The 18,616-nt window shown below is 46.4% G+C and overlaps 1 protein-coding gene across 3 annotated transcripts in view; it reads left to right on the forward strand.

Annotated features, from left to right (window-relative positions):
- Window positions 1–17,338, forward strand: part of Stau1 (staufen double-stranded RNA binding protein 1) — a 44,490-nt gene extending 27,152 nt beyond the window's left edge. For 2 of the 3 annotated variants that reach the window (XM_055596139.1, XM_055596140.1), the window contains exons 3-12: window positions 408–573; window positions 3,813–3,911; window positions 9,129–9,359; window positions 10,754–10,897; window positions 11,596–11,742; window positions 12,717–12,792; window positions 12,975–13,294; window positions 13,828–13,950; window positions 14,342–14,427; window positions 15,336–17,338. In XM_055596139.1, the coding sequence (XP_055452114.1) occupies window positions 408–573; window positions 3,813–3,911; window positions 9,129–9,359; window positions 10,754–10,897; window positions 11,596–11,742; window positions 12,717–12,792; window positions 12,975–13,294; window positions 13,828–13,950; window positions 14,342–14,427; window positions 15,336–15,351 (1,408 nt within the window). In that variant the 3' untranslated portion in view covers window positions 15,352–17,338. The remainder of the gene's footprint in view (window positions 1–407; window positions 574–3,812; window positions 3,912–9,128; window positions 9,360–10,753; window positions 10,898–11,595; window positions 11,743–12,716; window positions 12,793–12,974; window positions 13,295–13,827; window positions 13,951–14,341; window positions 14,428–15,335) is intronic. The other variant, XM_055596141.1, reaches the window with a different exon arrangement.
- Window positions 17,339–18,616: the final 1,278 nt, after the last annotated feature.

The raw sequence follows: 18,616 nt of genomic DNA on the forward strand, positions 1-18,616 counted from the left end.
TTGAAGTTGATGATGCCGAGATTTCGGAAATGAGGGCCCTTTCCAAAAGACTTCATCTTTAAAACCCCAAACTCTTTGGGAGACATGCAAGTGCAAATTGAAGGCTTGAGAAAGTAAAGCAAACTGATTGTTTCAGCCAGTACCTAGTCCCTCTGGGCCCTGTCAGTATAGCTTTGCATGGCGAGTCAGGTACATACCATCTGTCAGCTGTGAGCTTTGATGTAAATATGACTCACACACTGCTTGTTTATACTGTGCAGCTGCAGGTCAGTGTAAGCTTTGAGACAGCCTCTATAGTGCTGACCAGGGGACGTTTCTAGTGTGAACACTGACAGGGCCACAGTACAGGAAACATGGGATTTGCTGAAGAAGGTATGGAGACTGAAACTCCACCCCTGTATTTGTAGGTACTTTTACCCATTTCCAGTTCCACCGTTACTGTACCAAGTTGAGCTTTCTGTGGGAGGACAGCAGTTTAATGGTAAAGGAAAGACGAGACAAGCTGTGAAACATGATGCCACTGCCAGAGCACTGAGGACTCTGCAGAATGAGCCTCCACCAGAGAGGCTGGAGGTAGGTGGACAAGGCCTGGAACACGCCCTACCCACTTTCAGGCTGCTGCTGCTGTCTGTAGTTAACTGGGTGATAATCATCAAGATTCTGTGGCCTGGAGAGTGTCTCTTCAATGTCTCAGCAGGAAAGCCGAGTGGCATGGGAGTGACACACTTGTTGGGAATGTATTTGGTAAGGTTGGGACTCAGTTGAGTTGTGAACGTAAGATTCTCAAGGCCGACACCAATGCTTTTGGAGCTGCTAATTGGTGCTTTTTGTTTGTTTGTTTTTTCTGTGTAGCTCTGGCTGGTCTGGAACTCACATTGTAGACCAATCTGGCCTTTAACTCACAGAGCTCTGCCTGCTTCTGCCTCCTGAGTCCTAAAATCAAAGCTGTGAATCACCACACCCAGCTATAACCCACAGATTTGTGGTGCTTAGTTAGAGAATTTCTGGCCTCACCACCATTTTCTGTAGAAATGCTTTCTGTCTTTTGCTAGCACATTATCCTAGAACATTGTGCATGTATTTTGCTCACAGATCTTCAGCTTGAGCAGGGCTACCTATAGCAGTTCATTTGCTCTGCATAGTTCTGGCAGGGGACACTCACCAGGACCTCACCAGCTTGGGAGGGCCTAGTAGTAGAATGGCTCCCTACAAGGGCTGTTGGCACTTCCTAGCAATTTGGTGACTGCCTCTCAAGAATGAGCATTCTCAAAGATAGGAAGTGAAAGCCAATTCTTAAAGCTGGTTTCCAGAAGTCACAGCATGCTTTCTGTCATGTTTTATAGGTTAGGCAGGCTCAGAGCCAAAGGAAGGAGATAAGGAGGCTCACCTTTTATGGTGTTGTTGGATTTCTCCCCCCTTCCTTTTAACTTTATTATTGTATTAAAGATTGATTTATTACGTGTTGTAATTACGTGCTGTAAAGATTTATTTATAGTGTTGTGCCTGCATGTACACCTGCACGCCAGAAGAGGGCACCAGATCAAATTATAGATGGTTGTAAGCCACCATGGGGTTTCTGGGAATTGAACTCAGGACCTTCGGAAGAGCAGCCAGTTCTCTTAACCTCTAAGCCATCTCCCTTCCCCTCCCTTCCCCCCGCCTCCCTCAGTTTTTTAAGACAGTGTTTCTCTGTGTAGCCCTAGCTGTCCTGGTCTTGCTTTGTAAGATGAGGCTGACCTCAAATTCACAGAGATCCACCTGCCCCTGCCTCCTCCCTGAGTGCTAGGATTACAGGAGTGTGCCACCATGCCTGGCCCTTAAGTATTGTTTTTATTAAAGGCCACTCACAATCATAACTTTTGTCCACATGTAATCCTGTTGTTTCTCCTGCGTTCATAGTGTGGAGAAGCACACTTTCAGAACAGTGTTGAAAAATTTGGCACCTTTTGCTTGTTTTTCCTGTTGCTGACGAGTAATGCTAATTACACACTGACCTATGCTATTAGCCCTAGGCTGTGATTTAAAACTACCATGGGGGGCTGGAGAGATGGCTCAGAGATGAAGAGCACTGACTGTTCTTCCAAAGGGCCTGAGTTCAATTCCCAGCAACCACATAGTGGCTCCTAACCATCTATAATGAGGCCTGGTGCCCTCTTCTGGCGTGCAGGTGTGCATGCAGACAGACCACTGCATACATAATAAACAAACAAATAAATAAATCTTTAAAAAAACTACCATGGTAGGAAAGGAATCTCATTCATTCATTCATTCATTCATTCATTTTTCTGTGACTGAAGAGCAAGTAATTCTTAAGCTGACTGTCTCCATTCCAGTGAGAGACTGTCTCAAGGGTGGATGGGGCCTGAGGACAACACAAGGTGATCTGGCTCCCTCATACATTGTCAGATTTCAAACCAAACTTTTATAGATCTTCAGCTTTATAAGGTACTTTGTAGGAAGACAGCAATAAGAACGAGCTATGAAAAGCAGGCATAAAGGCCAGGAGATGGTGTGCCCTCTACTCCTTGCTGCTTAGGAGGCCGAGGCTGGACTGTGTCCTTGAGTTCCAGAGTCTGAGTCCAGCTTGAGCAGTGTGGCGAGCCCACAAGGAGAAGAAAGGCAGAGTTCTTCCTGTTGAGAAGTAAGGAAGCATCGGAGAGCACTGGGTACATGTGTGGATGTCGTGCTATGGATGACAGTAGCAAGTGAAGGGGTCCTGGCTGGGAAGGAAGCGCACTGTTGAGTGGAAGAAAGAACCATATGTGGATCTGGAGTAAACAGAATTGTTTGTTCTGGAGTTTGCCTGGATTGTGGCCATGAATTTGTACCCAGGAACTTTGTTTCTGGTATCTTATTTGATCTTTAGGGCTTGCTTGTGTACTGTCCTGTGGGTGGGTCCACTTGATGTGCGGACCCACACAGCAAAGCCCGACTAGTCTTGCCATGTCCTGTTAGCAAGTTTATTGGGAGTTCCTGGAAACAGAAGTTGACAAATTTGGCAAAAGAAAGTAGCAGTGTGAAGCTAGAAGCTCTAGGTCCTAGACTGCCGATGCTTCTGCCCTAGCTTCTCCTGACTTTGTCAACAGACTCTGTAGAATCTGTGTTAACAGCTCATAGAGGTGCCCGAGGCCCCTCTGATCCCTCCTGGCAGGAGGACTGGTGACCCTTGATACCAAGGTGGACTCTGCTCTGGTTGCGGAGATTTTTTAGTTTGTGCCTTGTCTATTTGCCTGTGTGAGCCAGGGCTGTTGGGCATTCTGTTCACTGTACTCTTTACAAACATAGTTTCCAGGGGCTCTGTAGTGTACCCGTGCAGCAGCTGCAGAGGGACTTCCCTCTGACTGCCTGGCTTATAGACTTCGCTATGCTTGCTCTCTTCCACACTGGTGCTTTCCACAGCACAGCTGGGCCCGCTGTACCTGAAGGTGTGAGGCCGTGGCTTATTGCAGTGCCTCTACTAGCTGCAGACTGACAGTGTTTGACATGAGGCTTAAGATTCAATACTATGTGGCCTTGGTCTCCGGTTCATTGTTAAATCTGTGGAGTCAAGGTTCAGTGTCCGCCAACTGTTGATGGCTTGACTGAAAGCTGCCATTTATTTATTTGTTTGTTTGTTTATTTATAATTTAGTTTTAGTTTTAGGGACTGTATAGCAGACTGTATAGCCTTGGCTGTCCTGGAACTCACTCTCTGTAGATCAGGCTAGCCTCAAACTCAGAGATCCTTCCTCTGCCCCCAAAGCACTGGGATTAAAGGCGTGTGCCACCACTGCCCAGCTTCAAAATTGACTTTTAACAATTACTCTTCTGTAGATGAATGGAAGAGAATCAGAGGAAGAAAACCTCAATAAATCAGAAATAAGCCAAGTGTTTGAGATTGCGCTGAAGCGGAATTTGCCTGTGAATTTTGAGGTAAGCCTATTTCACATGCACAACATTGCCCTGCCAAATCCTGTCAGGATTCTTTATGGGATCAGCTTCTCCCTAAATATTGGAGCAGTACTCCTATAAAGTGACCCTTCCAGTGATGGCCCAGACTCTTCCTCTCAGGAGAGTAGTAGTTACTATTTCCTCCTGAAGGTCCTGGAGTGTCTGAGGGTCTTTTTGAACCTAGACAAGTGAACTGTGCCATGCTTGTCTTCACACCTGCACCGTGGCACACAGGTCTTGTCCCTTCCATTGCTCTGGAAAGCAGCTTCACACCCTAGATATTATGTCCCTCTATAGGTGTGGGCTCAGACAGGCTTGCTGTGTGACACATACTCAGGAGCAACAGCCTGGAGTGGGGAGGGAATGGCTCCCAGTTTCAGAGGTCTCTGAGGAGGGTGGCTGTGTCAGAGCAGGAAGCTTTAGAGGAAAACCACTTACAGATGGGACTTGGGAAGCAGAGAGGATTAACAGGAAAGGGCCAGGGCCAAGATGTACCCCTTAAAGGACTATCCTCAGTAAATCATTTCCACCAAGTAAGCCCACCTTCCATTGTCCACCAATTTTCAGTGTTGTGGGAGTGCTCAGGATCTGACAGATACCCAGAGGCATGTGTTCAGCTTGATAATTGAGATTGACCTCCACAGTGGCTCCGAGATCTGCCAGGGTTACTTTAAAAGGGATGTAGTTTCCTCATTGTCTAGGGCCTGTCCCTAGGTACTATTTTAATAATCATATCTTAGAGATCTGATATTCTTAAAACAGTAATTAATGGGTTGTTTGCTCAAAATGCAAAATAAAGTATATTTTAATTCGTTTCTGTTCCAGACTAGTCTCAATACACTAGGAAAGAGAGGAAGATTTTCTTAAGTTTTTATTGCTGTTTTTAACATGGCAAATTCTTTCTTGTTTGTTTGAGATAGGGTCTCCCTATGTAGCCCTGGTTGCCCTGGAACTCATGGAGGTTTGCCTGCCTCTGCCTTTTGGGTGCTGAAGTTAAAGACATATGCTGCCACACCTAGCCTAATTGCTTCATTATTTTCTTTTTAAAATTTTAATTTTGTTTCTGGGTCTGTGTTTGTCCCATGTTGCGTGCGTTGCTCTCAGGGGCCAGTAGAGGGTGATGAATCCCCCTGGAGCTGGGGCTGCTATGCACTGTCATGTGTGTACTGGAAACTAAACTCGGGTCCTCTGTAGAGCAGCCAGTGCTCCAGCCCCCTACAGAGAGAGGGAGAGAGAGAGAGAGAGAGAGAGAGAGAGAGAGAGAGTGAGTGTGTGTGCGCACCACTGCCACCACCACCACCTGGCCTAGAGTTTTCTTTTTAGTTTTGTTCTTGATTGGTTTTGTGGTAGTGGTGGTGATTTTTTTGTTTTTGAGATTTGTCCTTGTATTGAAAACAGGGTCTCTAGTCCAGGCCTCAGATTCCCTATGTAGCCAAGGATAGTCTTGAACTCTTTTTTTTTTTTCTCCTGCCTCTACCTCTGCCCCCGGGATCGCAGGGTATACCACCATGCCTGCTTTATGTAGTGCTAAGGATGGAGCTCAGGGCCTTATGTGTACAGGTATCCTACCAACTGAGCTGTATGCCCCAGCTCTGAAAGAGTATTATTAGTTTTTACTTACTTTTGTGTTTGTGTGTATGTACAGGGGTATTTGCATGCTTTTCTGTGTGGTGTGTACAGGGGTTTATGTATGTGTTTTCATGTGTATTGTATTCAACCATAGGAGCCGTCCACTTTTTAAAAAATGTTTATTTTATGTGTGTGTGTGTATACACTTGTTCATGCCTGTGGAGACCATGATAACCTGCAGAAATTAGTTCTCCTTTACTTACCATATGGATCCTAGGACTTGAACTCAGATTGTCAGTCTTGGTAGTGTATAAACTGACAATATGACCACTCCAAAGTACGGTTAGGAGGAAGGTTGTTGGTTGGTTGGTTGGTTGGTTGGTTGGTTTTGGTTTTTCAAGACAGTTTCTCAGTGTAGCTCTGGCTGTCCTGGAACTTGCTCTGTAGATATGGCTGGCCTTGAACTTCATTCACCTGTCTCTGCCTCCCAAGTGCTGGGATCAAAGGTGTGCACCACCCCTGCCAGATGGAAAGTTTTTTATTATGGATATATGGGAGAGAACCACCGAACCCATCTGAAAGAGTCCAGATCGGAGAGAGAAAATAGTAGACTCAATGTGGCCAGCAGACTAGGCCTGGTCTGGAAGGGAGAGAGAAGAAGACAGGAGGAGGATCAAGAGAGTAAGTTGTAAGAGGGCGCAGCTGAAATAGTAGGGTTATAAGAAGAAATGAACAGCTGGAGGAAGGGAAGCCCCTGAGCTGGATAAGTTTAGGGTGTGGTGAGAATAGTCAGGGTGTCAGCATGGACTCTGAATGTATAACAGATACTTGTGACACCTGGGGACCTGGAAGTCAGCATGCTCTTTGGTATGCTCATCAGTGGCACAGGCGGGCACTTGTCCCTTTTGCCAGTGGAAAGGAAAGGATTCCTTTTGGTAGAGGGAGAACAGCTTCACCAGATCCCAGGGGAATGCTGGTTTTTTGCTAACTACCAGAATTTGGGGAGATGGAGTTTCCTTTGTATCTGACAGGTAGCAAGTGTCTCTAACCACTGAGGTGTTTTGCCAGCCCCCCAAAATTTAAACTTTGGTTTTTAAAAAAAATGAGTAGTGTGTGTGTGTGTGTGTGTGTGTGTGTGAGAGAGAGAGAATGAGCGTACCACAGCACACGTAGAAGCCAAAGGATAACTTTGTAGAGTCCGTTTTCTCCTCCTTTCAAGGATCAAACACAGGTCCTCAAGCTTACATAGCAATTGCTGTATCCACAAAGCCATCTCATTGCTCCATCTTCTTTTTCCAAAGCAAAGTCTCTTATCTTAACTTACCTTGGGATCCCCAAGTTAGCTAGGGTGGCTGGTTGGCTAGTGAGCCCCGGTCTGTCCTGTCTTTACCTCTCCATTACTGAGACTATAAGTGTGACACCACACTATGCTTTTCTACCATGGGTGCTGGATTACACTCAGGATCTCATGCTTGCATGGCAGGCCCTTTACCCACCTAGCATATTCTGCTGTTGCCTTTGTGAAGCTGTTATCTTATAGAATATTTTAATTCTGCATTTATAGTGATCCCCTTATTTTTCTTCAGAAAATCTATACTTTTTCCTGTCAGAGTTACTCATTCACCCTTCACCCCATAGCCAGGTGGGGTTGACTGGCAAAGCTTTGGGTTAAGAGCTGTGCTTGCCTCCCAGACCAGCTGGTGTGAGAATTGCCCTTGTTCCTTTCTTCAGGAATCAGAGCTTCCTGGTCCTGTATCCTGTCTTTTCTTGGGGAGGTACTATATGGCTGGGGACTAAGTTACTTTCTTCCCTCCTCCACTTCCACACCTGTTTAGGTAGTATTCCAGAGACTTCTCAAGCAGCCACCCAAGAGAAGTCATCAGGGAGCCCCATAGTGATGGTTTTGTAAGATGTGTTACTTTTCTCTTGTGATAAAACGCCATGATCGAGGCAGCTTACGGGTGGGAGAGTTTGTTCGGGCTAATGCTTCCAGAGTCCATCGTAGCGGCAAGTGGGTAGATGTGGCTGAAAGAGCAGGATGCTGAGAGTTCATCACCTCAGTGGTAAACATGAAACAAGGGTGAACTGGAAATAGGATGAGCTCTGCACTTTCAATGCTGTCCACAGTAATCTTCCTTAGATTAGTGCCTTAGTACCTCCTTGACTCACTCAGAGAGCGCCACCAACTGGGGACTAAGTGTCTTCTAGTGCCTGGGACTGTGGGGACATTTACATTCAAAACAAATAAGGTAGTAATGTGGAACCATTGGGGCTCATCTGTAGATGGTGTCCACTTCCTGCTGAGTGATTGTCAGTCAGAAGGTCAGAGTCACATCCATTCTTAGAAGGGGGGGGGGGACGGCAGCTGCCTTCTCTCTTGCATATGGCAGTTTAGATTCTCAGAAAGTATAAATGAGTGAATATAGTAGTTAATTTTTGGTCACGTTTTGTATGTATTTTTGGTCAGGTTTTGTATGTAGTCTGTCAGGAATCTGAGTTAGGTATTTAATAGGAGGACAGAGCTTCCTGGCACCAACATGTTCACACCAAGACTGCCTAGATTGTACTCCAGATTTAGCTTCATGGAGCCTAGGTGTGAGTAGGCACTATTGCTGACAGTGGAGGTGGGCTGTTAGGTCAGAGTGAGTCGGTAACATTCCTGTTTGATGGAGGATATGGATCACACTGTCTTGGATTCTGCAGGGGAGGGCAGGCGGGATGTGAGCACCTCTGCACTCCTCGCCTGAATAGCACTTATATGACACACTTTGTTTCCTGGGCGTTTTTGTTTTTTGTTTTTTTTTTTTTTCCAACTTTGTTTTCAAAAATGTCAAATTTGGCAGAACAGCTTAAAGCAGGGCAGTAAATGTGTCCTTCCTTCACTGGTGGCTAAAATCTCATCTGCTTTTTTTCCTCTGGGAGAGCATATCTTAGTGTTAGCCTCCACTGTGACCAGTTGCTTCATCATGAAGCGGATGTAGAACAAATTCCTGTGATTAGAGTAGGTGTGTGATTGCAAGGACTTGCAGCCCATGCCACTGTTCATACAGGAAGTTGAGCCCTGCTGTGATGTGTTCTCTCACATACGTCCTCTGCCTGCATTCTCCTCTCTTCTTGTGGGGTTTTGTTTTGTTTTTGTTTTTTGCAGCCTTTGTTTTTATGAGCTTGGTGGTGGTTAAAAGTTTGTGATGTGGCTGTCATTCTAAGAGACTAGATCCAGGGTGTGCGTCTTTCCTAGGGTCCTCACAGCATTGTGCAGCACCACTCTGGGATGCGGGCCGTTTGGCTTTGTGCGTTGGTTTAGGGCTCTATGATGGAGGTGCTCCTTGCAGGCAGTCTCTGTCTTCTTGGGACCTTTTGGGGAGACCCGTGAAGGTTGTATTCTTGTTCCCAGGGTCTGCAGTCAGTGAGGAGGATGAGCAGTCATCTGTGGGGGTGGAAGTGACAGTGACAATTGTCTGAATTTTCAAGGCTGCTGTACTGTAAATAAAACCTCTCCTTCCTTTCTCCTCTGATACTTTGCACCTGTGTTCGCACAGGTTCCCCTCTCCACATGCATTTCTTTGAAGTGAGTGTGCCAAGCATTGTGCCCTACCACTTTTAACAAGTGTCTGTCACGCTTTCACTCAGTCTTTCCCTCTGACACAGGTGGCCCGGGAGAGTGGCCCACCCCACATGAAGAACTTTATGACCAGGGTTTCAGTCGGGGAGTTTGTAGGGGAAGGAGAAGGGAAGAGTAAGAAGATCTCCAAGAAGAATGCGGCAAGGGCCGTGCTGGAGCAGCTGAGGAGGCTGCCACCTCTGCCTGCTGTGGAGCGAGTGAAACCCAGAATCAAGAAGAAAAGTCAGCCCGCGTGCAGGGTGAGCGAACCTTCCCTCAACACTCACGGGCAAGGTGGGGCCCTCACGACAGGGACTGCCTGTTGCAATGGGGGTAGAAGCCTGGCTGCTTCCCAGCATCACATGGTCGCACAGTGGATGTTTTACAGATACCACACATGAACTACAGTTGTATAAAGATGAGGCCCCTGAGTGGGTTGAGGAGAAACACGTCCAGGTGTCAGGTTCCTCTGTGGGTCGGCATCACAGCCTTTTGGTCTCTGTGTGGAATGTTTAAAGCTATCTTGAGCTACCTCCAGCTCAGAGTTCAAGGTGGAAATTGTACCACAGGGCCAGGTCTTGGGTAGCAGGGTCTGCAGAGACTGTTCCAAAAGGCTTTTGGTTTTTTTTTTTTTTTGTCCCTGAGGCAGGGTTTTTCTGGGTAGCCTTGGCTGTCCTGGACATGCTTTGTAGATCAGGCTGGCCTTAAACTCAGAGAACGCCTGCCTCTGCTTCCTAAGTGCTGGGATCATACATGTACACCAGCACACCCAGCTTGCTTTTTGATGTCTGAATGAAACTTAATGGATCTATAAAAAAAAAAAAAAAAAAAAACAAAAAACAAAAACTGAACTGTGAGGGCTAGAGAGATGGCGCAGGAGTTGAAAGTACTAGCCGCTCTAGTAGGGGACCTGGGTGCATCTCTGGGCTCCTACAAGGTATCTCATAACTGTAACTCCAGTTCTGGGGGATTTGGCTCCTTCTTACCTCCATGAGCACCAGGCACATGTGTGGCAATACATGCAGACAAAACGCTCATACACATAAGATAAAAATAATTTTTTATTCAAAACAAAACGAAAAAAGTTGATCAATTTTCAGCACCAGAAAGGGACAAGACTTGGGCCAGCCACTCCTTTTTTGTTTGCTGCGTCCTGAAAAATCACTTTTATCATGTCTGACAGGTGCAATGGGGAAGAACCCTCTAGTGTGCTCAGAGGCTTGTGAGCCTCCTTTCCAGGGCCTCAGCTGGAGGGTTTTTAAAAATTCATAGTAGGTCTTGTTTTTGTAGTACTGGAGAGTGAATGAGGTCCTCAGGTGTGCTGGCCAAGCCCTCTACCGCCGAGCTGCATCTTAAGATTGAGGGCTTTAGAAATGCTTTAAGTGGTTTCTGGGGTTTAGTGATGAGAAAGCCAGGCCCTGAGTCCCCTGGTGGATTCAGCCAACCACAGCTCTTGACCCTGACTCCATCTACCCTTTTTGTCATTCTTGTCAACAGCCCAGTGTGGTCACACAGCCTGTTAGGTGGCAATCCTCGTATGTTAGTGTCCCCAGCCATGTGCATCAGCTTTCTCGTCTCCTGTCATCTGCTGACTTTGGATTAGTGGGTCCTGTCTCAGTAACAGCACACTGTCTCCTCTTTGTTTTGTTTTCAGCTACAGACAGCCCCAGATTATGGCCAGGGGATGAACCCTATTAGCAGACTGGCACAGATCCAGCAGGCAAAAAAGGAGAAGGAGCCAGAGTACATGCTTCTTACAGAACGAGGCCTTCCACGTCGCAGGGAGTTTGTGATGCAGGTGAGTTGGCTGCGGCTGTGGGCGGCTTTTCCCTGACCATAACAGTCCTGATGGTCTGTTCTCTGACAGTGCTGCAGTTAGCTGGGCTTGGTGCTGCATGCCTTAATTTCAGCTCACTGGGGCAGAGGCAAAAGGCAGGTGGATCTCTGAGAGAACCAGAACAGCCTGCTCTACATAGTGAGACCCTGTCTCAAAAACCAAACACAGAAACAAAGGTAAGAAAGTGAGGATCCATTTAGTAAGAGGAAGGTGGATCAGAGGCAGTTTGCCTGAAGTGGCTGGTCTTGGCCCCCCTGCACAGGCCAGGGAAGTTCTCCCATTATCCTATCAGGTTTTTGGCAGAGATTTTGATTTTAGTAGCCAGATACCTGTGGTGAGGAACAGCTTTAATGAAGTGTGCTGGAAGTTGTCCAACAGCCAGCCCTCAGGAGAGGGAGGAGGGCGCCACTGTGGTTAGATCTAGACACTTATCTGTCTTTATGAATATGGTGATGGAAAGTATTGTGGTACACATTTTCTATACAGTAGTCTTTTAAACTTTTAAAAAAAGTTGTGAAACATCTCTAACTTGAGTGTGGCAGTGAGTCTTTCAAAATGAGAGGACACAAAACACATTACCAAAGACTTGTGGCAGCATACCGGTTCCTGTCATGCTTTAATGGGTCTAGTCATAGGTCTTCTATTGGTGTTTTATGCAGGTAAAGGTTGGCAATCACACAGCAGAAGGAGCGGGTACCAATAAGAAGGTGGCCAAGCGCAATGCTGCTGAGAACATGCTGGAGATCCTGGGGTTCAAAGTGCCCCAGGCACAGCCTGCTAAGCCAGCGCTCAAGTCAGAAGAGAAGGTGACTGCTGGGACTCTCACTGCCAGGTGGCCTAGCTCCCTGCATGGGCAAGCCTGGGGCAAGGCTTCATCTTCCCTGCAGTAAGCAGCCTGCCCCTGGGGTCCATCCAGTTGAGATTAGTATTTGCTGGAGGGAGTTTCCTGTCCAGCTCACCAAGTCCCAGGAGTGGTTTGGTTAAGTCTCCTGTTTAGTGTCACTGTGGGCTGGATGTACATTTCCGGAGATCCTGTTGTCTCCTTCTGATGAGTACTTGGGATTGGAGTGAACAAATACGACTGCCATCTGTGCTGAAAAGGGGGTCTTGCATGACCTAGTCTTTCTGCTCCTATCGATCTGGCTTTGGTTTTTCTGGGACAAGATATCGTAGTTAATAGGCCAAATCTATAGTTCAGATTGAGAATGCTCATGTGAATTCTTAGTTGATTACTATTCTATATTGTGAACTACCTGTCAGCAGGATGTCAGCCACCATTGCTGGCTCCAGCCATTGTCCTGTTGAGGTAGATTAAAGTAGGATTGAGCACCCTGTGAACTCTAGCAGCTTCATGACTAAGAAACAGGTCCCGTTGCCTGGGAAATCAGTACCTGGAACCCAGGCATTCCATATGGAGTTTGTATGGATCTGGATTTGGCTTTCAGACTTCCCATTCCAAAACCATGTAGAGTACTCAGAAGCACCCTCACCTCATGTCTGGCAGTTATGCATCAGATGCCTCTTTGCTCTTTGAAATACTATTTCTGGATGTTGTAAGGAATGCGTGTATTTGCTTAGCACTAGTGCTGACCCTACTTGCCCACCGGGATGCCATCATATTCTTGAAGACCGTTTTAGGCCCTTGGCACAGAGCGTGCTCTGCATTCATGATCTATGTATATGCCATCATGGGCACCATAAGAACTTGTTGGGGTCATAAAAGACTGTGCACACAGACCCCAGTGCTTGTCCATGCTCACTGCCATTTTTCTTTCTTAAGACCCCAGTAAAGAAACCAGGAGATGGAAGGAAAGTAACGTTTTTTGAACCTAGCCCTGGGGATGAAAATGGAACTAGTAAGTGTTGCCCTCTTGTCATTTGATCCATTGTGGTCTGGGTTTGCATGGTTCTTGTGTGATGGTTCAAAACACGAGTAGCCACTGCCTTCCTACAGCTTGTATGTGCAGGGTTGGTGGGAAGGGTGGCTCTGTAGCTTCTGGGATGGTCAGGGTAGCCGCAGTGACCTGTTTCCCTGCAGGTAATAAAGAAGATGAGTTCAGGATGCCTTATCTTAGCCATCAGCAGCTGCCAGCTGGAATCCTCCCCATGGTGCCAGAGGTTGCCCAGGCTGTCGGGGTTAGTCAAGGACACCACACCAAAGATTTCACCAGGGCAGCTCCAAATCCTGCCAAGGCCACGGTAACTGCCATGATAGCCCGCGAGTTGTTGTACGGGGGCACCTCGCCCACAGCCGAGACCATTTTAAAGAGTAACATCTCTTCAGGCCATATACCCCATGGACCTCGCACAAGACCCTCTGAGCAACTGTACTACCTTTCCAGAGCCCAGGGATTCCAGGTAACTGTTTGCCTTCATGTGCTCATCTCCTCCAGGCCTCAGAGGGATGACCTTTAGTGTTTTCAAGTCAGGTTCTTCCAGCGTAGAGCTGCATGTATAGCATGTGCAAGATCCTGGGTTCTGTCCCCAGCACTATAGAAACCAGGAAATGTGAGATTACTCAAAAAGTTTGGATGTACAGTGTGGTTTTGTGCAGAAGAGAGAGAAAGAAGGATGAACAGGTCTAGGGTCACAAGGCAGCGTCATCATCTACAGGAGCTTATTACCAAGCCCCAACAACCTGGGTTGGACTGTTGGTGGAAAGAACCAACTCCAGCAAATTGTTCTTGGATGTTCACATACATGCTATGCCATGTGCATAGACCCCAGCCCCAGGAGTGTGTATATGGCAGAGTAAGAGGACAGGTAGGTCTCTAGGGAGAGAAGATACTTTCCCTTAGGAAACAGCATTTAAAACCTAAGTTAGTATGAGTAGGAGAGAACTGGGCTGGTGTGGCACACAATGGCAGACAGTGTGTGCTATTTCCCCTTAGGTTGAATACAAAGACTTCCCGAAGAACAACAAGAATGAGTGTGTGTCTCTCATCAACTGCTCCTCCCAGCCGCCTCTTGTCAGCCATGGCATTGGCAAGGATGTGGAGTCATGTCATGATATGGTATGCGGGCCCTAGGGGTGCTGAGAGGAGCTGATGTATTCCCTTACCTAGTTTGTTAGTGGCCTCAGGAAGAGGGGCATGGTGCGCTTTTAACCTTGTGAACATGTCTTAACTCTTCAAAGTCTGCCCCTATTCTGGTAGCTGTAGGAGCCTCCTTTTGGGGGTTCTGTTCAAAGAAGGAATTGGCCCCCAAGAGCTTTGGTGTTCGCTCAGTGAACACAATGCACCCAGCAAGCTGATGCCTCTGATTTAGGGAGAAACTTGGGAGGTTTTTATGTAGTGCAGGATTCAAACATCTTATTGGGAGGAACCAAAGGTTTATAGTTGCTACCCCTTTCCACATCAGTCTAGTCTGTTTCCTGTGGTTTGACTATTACTTCCTCCCTTCTAGGCTGCATTGAACATTTTAAAGCTGCTGTCTGAGTTGGACCAACAGAGCACAGAGATGCCAAGAACAGGAAATGGACCAGTGTCAACGTGAGTGAACATTTTCAGAAGGCACTGTCAGTGTGGGTTAAGGGGCGTCCATGGTAGGCGGTGTTAGTGAGAATGTGCAGAAGGTGCCACCTCTTCATCCACTGTTGCTTGACTCTGGGGAAAGTTATTTACCTGAGCTGCAAGCTGCCTTTTCCCCTTGAAGGGTACTGTGTTCTCTATGTACAGCCCTACTTGTTCTAAACTAGAGAGTAAGTAAAATATATTCACATGGCTTTTCTTTATGTGCATTGCCTGACATGTATGTCAGTGTGACAGTGTCAGATCATGGAGTTGCAGTTGTGAGCACCATGTGGGCACTGGGAACTAAACACTGGTCCCTCTAGAAATCAGTGCTCTAAGCCGCTGAGCCATCGCTCCAGCCCCCAGTCACATGATTGTAGTGGTCTATCTTTCCCTCACCCAGTCCCCACTCTACCCACCTCCCTCTGTCCCTTCTCCTAGGTTCACATTTCACTACTATGCCTTAAACTTTTTTTTTTTTTGGTACGTGGGCATCTTGCCTGCAGAGCCAGACATACATGTGTCCACACACGCACGTGCCACGCCTGCAGAGCCAGAAAAGGGTGTTAAAGTTACACATGGCTATGGGTTGGGGAAGAACTGCAGTGCTCTTGACGTTGCAGGGGACTGCAGCCAGGGCCCTTGGGCATGTTAGACAAGTGGTTTCAGAGTGAGCTGTGTCCCCCAAGCCCGCTGTTTTTTTTTTTCCTCAGACAGAATACATGCACACTTCCCTCCTATAATTCTCCAGTTACCAGTATTTTCTAGGATGACTTGTTATGAGTTCCCATAATTGGAGGCCTTGTTTGCAAGTTGCATTTTGGATGTTAGCTTTATTTTAGCTCTCATTTCAATATTCCTGCCATTGTCTTTCTTCTTCCTTGAAGGTGTGGGAGGTGCTGAACCTTTTCTGGCCACAAACCATTATAAAAACCCAACATATATACTGAAAATACTGAGAACTGCATTGAAAATTTGGAATTTCTGATAACTCCAGTGGGCCAAGACATGGATAAAAATGTGGCAGCAGGAGCAAAGAAGACAACAAGGAAGACGAGACTCCCCAAGTGGTGGCCTTGGTTGTGCTGGGCTGCTAGTGACAATGCTGTGCTCTGTCATTCATCAAGAGACCAGCCCCAGCACCACCATTTTTGTTTTTGTATTGTGACAGAGAAACAGAATGGCCAGCTCTTATGCTGGCTCATTCACATATATTGGAAAACGCTGGGCAGCCACACCAGAGAGGCCTTAAATTGGCCCGGAGCTAAAAGCACCCAAGAAAAGCCAGTGCTTCCTACCATATGTTAACTGTCTTGGCGAGCTCAGCCCTGCCATACGTAGCACCTGCAGTAACCACTGCTTTCTCTTCAACAGTGATGCCTGTTAGTTTCATTATTTCCTTTGGTTGATATGACACCATATAATTTTCATTTCAGTTTCTCAGTTGCATCTACTTATCTAGCACAGTTTAGACACTAGTCCCAGACCGATGCTATCAGTTATATATAACTGGCAAAGATCACAGCCCTATTTGGTGATGCATTGTGTGCCTCTGGCTTGACTGGACAGTTCTGGACTTATCAGAATCCTTGACACCCCCCACCCCTTTCTTGTATAAATTGGACAGCTTAGGAATTTTAAACTTTAGGTGATCAAAAGGTTTGATCCTTTTCAACTTTATTTTTAAGCAGCAGACTTAAAAATGAGCCCTGACTTCCACTGATTATTATTACAGAAATTGTCAATGGGTGTATCTGCTGAGGAGGTAGCTTTCTTTTTTTTTTTTTTTTTTTTTAACCACACTACAGGACATTACCTGTGGGCATAGAACACTACAGGCTGGTGTCCCTGGAGTGCCCAATACAGTCAGTTCCAACTTCCATAATAGGAGAAGGTCGTCAGGTTTCCTGGTGCTGTGCTGGTGTGCACAGATACAAAGGTCAGCTGGCCATGGTGGACAGCCTTTTGGCTTTGAGCTCACCTGTGCTTCCACTCTTGGTTTAGCTGGAACCTTTGCACCCATGGAATGTAAGTAAACTTAGTCTTTGTCACCAATAAATGGTAATACTAAATTTTTTTTTTTTGTTAAATTATTTTCAAACACCACTACTTCTAGATCAGTCTCCTGGTTCACCCCCCACCTTTTTTTTAAAGAAGAGAATATTTGTAATGCTTGTGATTCTGTCTGGGCAAAATCTGAAGATCTAAACCTCTTTATATTAAACTATTGATCAATAAACAGCTACTAAGAAAGTTTTTCCAATGGAGCACTAACTGAAGAATGGTGATGTGTGAGGGAGTAGGGAAGGCAAACTCGAGAAGTCAGGCAGACTGGCTTAAGATTAAAATAGGGGTTCACTTTTAAAGGAGCATGTATGCTTGGCTGTGATGTATGCAAAATGTAATGGCAAAGAATGCAAGATGCATCCATTTTCAAATGAAAAACTGCTATGAGCCCAGTGGCTTCCACTGAGGCTCCTGAGCACATGTGGACTGTAACTAATAATGCTCAGATATTTCCCCTAACCAAGGACCAAGTACTCAAATAAATATGTGAAGGCAATTCTGATTCAAATGAACAGGGACACAGGCACAGTGCTACACCACTGAACAAAGTGTAGTCCTCTCCAGAGCAACCATTAGCTGCCTACAGATCTGGTACAGGGGTTTTGAGCCCCTTCCTCCTCAGTAACAGGGCCTGAGGAGTACAACAATAATGTCACTTGCAGTAGGGAGTGCTCCACCACACCCCTTCCTGTGGTTCTTTTGCAGAGATGGGGGTCTCACAATCCAGGATGACCTCTTTTAATAATTCATTCTTGTATGATCTTCCTATGCTTTCAGAAGTATTTTAATGTCATACAAAATAAAACATACACTTTTACTTACAGAGCTCGAGATCACAGCAGATTATAATTTTTAAGGCACTATTACTTCTGAGTGTAGGCATGCTGGCCACACACAGGCACTGCTTTAGTAGTCTTACTCTTACAGCAATATCTTACAGCAATAAAATCAATACAGAAGGGTTTCTGTTTGTTTTGGTTTTGAAGACAGTTCTCTGTGTAGGCAGGCCTTGAACTTGTTCTGTCCGAATGCTGGGGACTAAAGGTGTGAGCCAGCATTGCCCAGCCAAATGGAGTCTAAAATATGTGCTCAATTTCCACATCTGGAGCAGCCAGTATCAATTCACCATATAATCTCTAGTTACATTCCCTGGGTTGTTCTCCCATGAAAGTAGGCTTTATGAAGTAGAAAGAGGAGGACAGAGGACCAGCATCCTTTCACCAGCAAACAGTTAACAGCAAAGTGCTCTTACTAACTGCCTCCTACGTTCTGTTTGGCCAGAGTGACAACAGCTCTGGAGGCTAGCTGTCTCCAGCTCTGTAACCAGGTCAGGTTTGTATTTTTGTTGTTGTTGTTGTTTGAGACAGGGTTTCTCTGTGGAGCTCTGGCTGTTCTGAACATGCTCTGTAGACCAGGCTGGCCTGTTAGGATTAAAGGCATGTACCATCATAGCCCAGCGCCTAGTTTCTTAGACTAAGACAAAAAAGGCTGGGAGAGAAAAAGCTTAGTGCATTATTGGTTTGGGGTTAAGCATGCACTTAACAGGGCACAAAAAGGGACACAACCAGCAAAACATGCCTCAGGCAGGGAAATGGATCGGCACCCCAGGACACTGGAAGGAGACTCAAGTGGGAGCCACAGCAGCTAACTTAAAGGGCCACAAGTTAGCTGAATAAAGAGCATTCCTGAGGGATTGGATGTGAAAACCAAGACAGACCCCAGGAGAAGATGGTAATAATGAAGGCAAAAGTAAATTAAGCAGATTGAGCATCCAAAAAGTGTGAGCATGAGCTGGAGAGATTCGAGACCTGGATTCAACTCCCAGGCATGTAGAGCTCTCAACTATAACTCCAATCCCAGAGGATCTGACACCCTCTTCAGGTCTCTGAGGGCCCTGAGGGCCCGCACAAATAGACACACACTAAAAACAAGTCTTAAGACTACCCACCTCTGGCTTACCTTGGACCCTGATGACTCTCCGCCCCATCTAGGGCCCTGGAATGATGGTGTACAGCGCCATGCCGGGCAAGTTATGTAAACAGGGAACAGGCAGCACTCTTGGGGCTAAATCCGTGTTTCATAGCAGGAGGTAGCCCACCCA

Source organism: Psammomys obesus, unplaced genomic scaffold, assembly GCF_907164565.1.
Source record: "Psammomys obesus unplaced genomic scaffold, mPsaObe1.curated_primary_1811, whole genome shotgun sequence".
Lineage (NCBI taxonomy): Eukaryota > Metazoa > Chordata > Mammalia > Rodentia > Muridae > Psammomys > Psammomys obesus.